The sequence below is a fragment of the Trypanosoma conorhini genome (assembly GCF_003719485.1).
Source record: "Trypanosoma conorhini strain 025E chromosome Unknown Tco_14.4_contig_01352, whole genome shotgun sequence".
Taxonomy (NCBI): Eukaryota; Euglenozoa; class Kinetoplastea; order Trypanosomatida; family Trypanosomatidae; genus Trypanosoma; species Trypanosoma conorhini.
In genome coordinates, this window is record NW_021705459.1 from 1 (window position 1) to 2,664 (window position 2,664).

The following is a 2,664-nucleotide window of genomic DNA, read 5'->3' on the forward strand; positions in this document are numbered from 1 at the left end:
ACCTCTTCCTCCTCCCCTTGGGCGTTACCGTCCTCACAACAGTTGCCGTCCGTGCCGCGGACCCAACGCCTCTCTGCGAAGATCCCTCGCTTTCTGTCTCTCTCCCTCTCTCCCTCTCTCTGTGTGTATGGAGCACTCTCTGGCAGCACGTTTCGCCTTTTCTTCTTTCTCTTTTGCTTTTCTTGGCCCGACACCTCCTCGCCGTACACCCGCCGCCGCTTCACCTTTGCACGCAGGGAGCTGTGGAGACTCGTGGTCGAGAGGTGTTTCCCTCCCCCCTCCTCTCTCTCGCTCGCTCTCTGTGCGTGCGTGCGTGGATTGGGGTTTTGTCGAGGCAGTAGTGGAGGGAAACGGGCGACGTGTGTCTCGCGGGACCTTTTTTTTGGGGGGGGGGCGGGGGCTTTAGAAGAGAACCCTTTCAATCACTCCCTTGGCGCCGTTTCACAGTTACCGAAGAAACTTCCCCCGCTCCCCGCACTAACCAGGCTAACAAATAAATCAAGCATAAACAAAAAAAACAGTGACTGCTGCGGAGAGAGGTCGAGGAGGGTCATCTTAAGTACACGCATCGGGACGAGCAGGACGCGCGGCGGCCCAGGCGACGGGACGGAGGCTGTCGAAGGATGGAGCGGCTAACGTACACTAGGGAGGAGCTTCTCGCGCTGCGTGAGACACTGGCACTGGACGCGTTTGCAGACCCCGTGCCGCCGGACTGTCCGATGCGCACCGACAGCGACCTGACACTGCTCCAGACAACCGTGCGGAAGCGTAAGAAGGAGTATCCGCAGCTGCTGCCAGTGCTGCGAAGACCGGCTGCTGATACCGGGGCTGTCGGGGAAGCTGGCTGCTTGACACATGTTGACAACCTCCGTGCGGGAGTAGGCGCGTTATCCATCACGATGGATAACCCAAATAGGGCTGAGGAATACGCCGATCCCGAGGAACGCGGGAAGAGGGTTTTGATGCCGCCGCGGCTCCAGATACCCTTCGTTACCATCGATGCCAAGCGCAGAAGTCGAAATATTGCTGGTGTAGATCACGAGGAGAGGACTGAGGTGAACGTCGATGCGGAGCGGAGGATGGTGGCTCGGCTGCGTTTGCGACAGCAAAAACGGCAGGCGGAGCAGCCGCTGAGTAGCTTAGTCGCGGGGCCGCCACGACACGCGGGGGGCCCTGCAGGTGGTGTGGCAAGCGCCACGCCACCACCCACGGCGGCGGACGTCGCCTCGCACGGCAGTTGCGTTAGGGCCGCGGAGCTGGCGGGGTTGGGAACCAGCGCACTACCGCACCCGGAGACTGACACCGCCGTGCCCATCTTGAACTTCTCGCTTTTCAATTCCGCGATCGGGAGCCGCTACTTGCAGTTCGCACGTTACGTGGGCCTCTGGCACTACCTCTTTGGGGCGCTGGGGCCAAGCCACCCACATCTCTTTGGCCACGCAGCGGGGGCGAAGCTGCGGGGCGGCGACACCAACAACAGCACCACCAGCCGCAGCCCCAACGGGAACGAGAGTTCAATCGGACTAGACGACTCCGGCACGACGCCTGCCGGAGGGGAGAAGAGTGACAGTGAGCCTGTGGCGGCGTCGCAGGAGAGTTATGCGGCTTTGAAGAAGAAGCGACCGCATCGGAGACGGACAAATCGGACGCACGCGGAAAAGCGGGAGCACCGTCAAGCTCAGCAGCTTCTTTTAGAGCAGGCAGGCAGTGGTGGGTGTAGCAGATGATGCAGGAACAAAGAAAAAACGAAAAAAAAACAGCTGGAGGCGGCACATTGGGGGAGAGCCACGCAACCCGGCTCTGTCGATAAATCACCCTCCCTTTCCTTCCACTCCACTCCACCTCTTATTCTCTTCCTTGACGTGGATACTGCCGTCCTGCTTTCTTCTGCGCTTCATGCTGCTGTGCGGTGCCCGCCTAAACTCATAGACAGGGGAGGTGGCGAAGGGAAAGAGCGAGTGGCTGCAAGACGGGGCTCCGCGCTCCCCCTCCGTCACCCGATACCACCTTCCCCGCTCGTTTGCACAACTGAGGCAGTGCGGGACCCGACGGAACCCCACCAGCCACAAGCACTCCTGCGCCAAGCCTTTGCATCATCTCGTGCTTCTTACGGCGGCAGCAGCATTCCACATCTCTCACGTTTGCTGTCAGCACAATAAAGTTACTTTAAGTTCAATTTATTGACCTTAAACACTCCTCCCCTTCTTCCTCGTTGTTCTCGCCTGTGCCGCGCAGCTGCTCTTGCAAGTATAAACGCCAACACCCACACAAACACAAACAAACACACGCCATGTCCCTCACGCTGTGGAGCGGTGTGAGCCCTGAGAACGCGCGCATGCACAAGATTCTGGCTGCGGCCGCCCTCGCCAACGTGCCCGTGACGCTGAGGCCGTGCGAGTACGGCCGCGAGAACGAGACGGCGGATTACTGCCGCAACTTCAGCCCCTGCGGCCGCTACCCCGTGCTGCAGACGGAGGGGGGCTGCGTCTTCGAGTCGAACGCCATCCTGCGCCACATCGCGCGCCTCGACCGGAGCGGCGGCTTCCTGTACGGCCGCACGCCGCTGGAGGGCAGCCAGGTGGACATGTGGCTCGACTTTGCGGCGACGGAGCTGGACGCGGCCGTGGTGCCGTTTGTGCTGCACGCCTTCCGCGGCGAGCCGCT

General features: G+C 61.1%; 2 protein-coding genes across 2 annotated transcripts, besides 2 other annotated features; both read left to right on the top strand.

Annotated features, from left to right (window-relative positions):
• The first annotated feature begins 82 nt into the window (after positions 1–82).
• Positions 83–121: a microsatellite.
• A 35-nt stretch (positions 122–156) lies between these two features.
• Positions 157–184: a microsatellite.
• A 439-nt stretch (positions 185–623) lies between these two features.
• Tco025E_09913 (uncharacterized protein) lies at positions 624–1,727 on the top strand (the record flags this gene model as incomplete). The annotated part of the gene is made up of 1 exon (XM_029376716.1): positions 624–1,727. The coding sequence occupies one exon, from the start codon at positions 624–626 to the stop codon at positions 1,725–1,727; it is 1,104 nt and encodes a 367-aa protein (XP_029223153.1).
• A 563-nt stretch (positions 1,728–2,290) lies between these two features.
• Tco025E_09914 (elongation factor 1-gamma (EF-1-gamma)) lies at positions 2,291–2,662 on the top strand (the record flags this gene model as incomplete). The annotated part of the gene is made up of 1 exon (XM_029376717.1): positions 2,291–2,662. A coding segment is annotated over one exon (372 nt), but the record flags the coding sequence as incomplete, so codon positions are not given.
• Between the last annotated feature and the right edge of the window lie 2 nt (positions 2,663–2,664).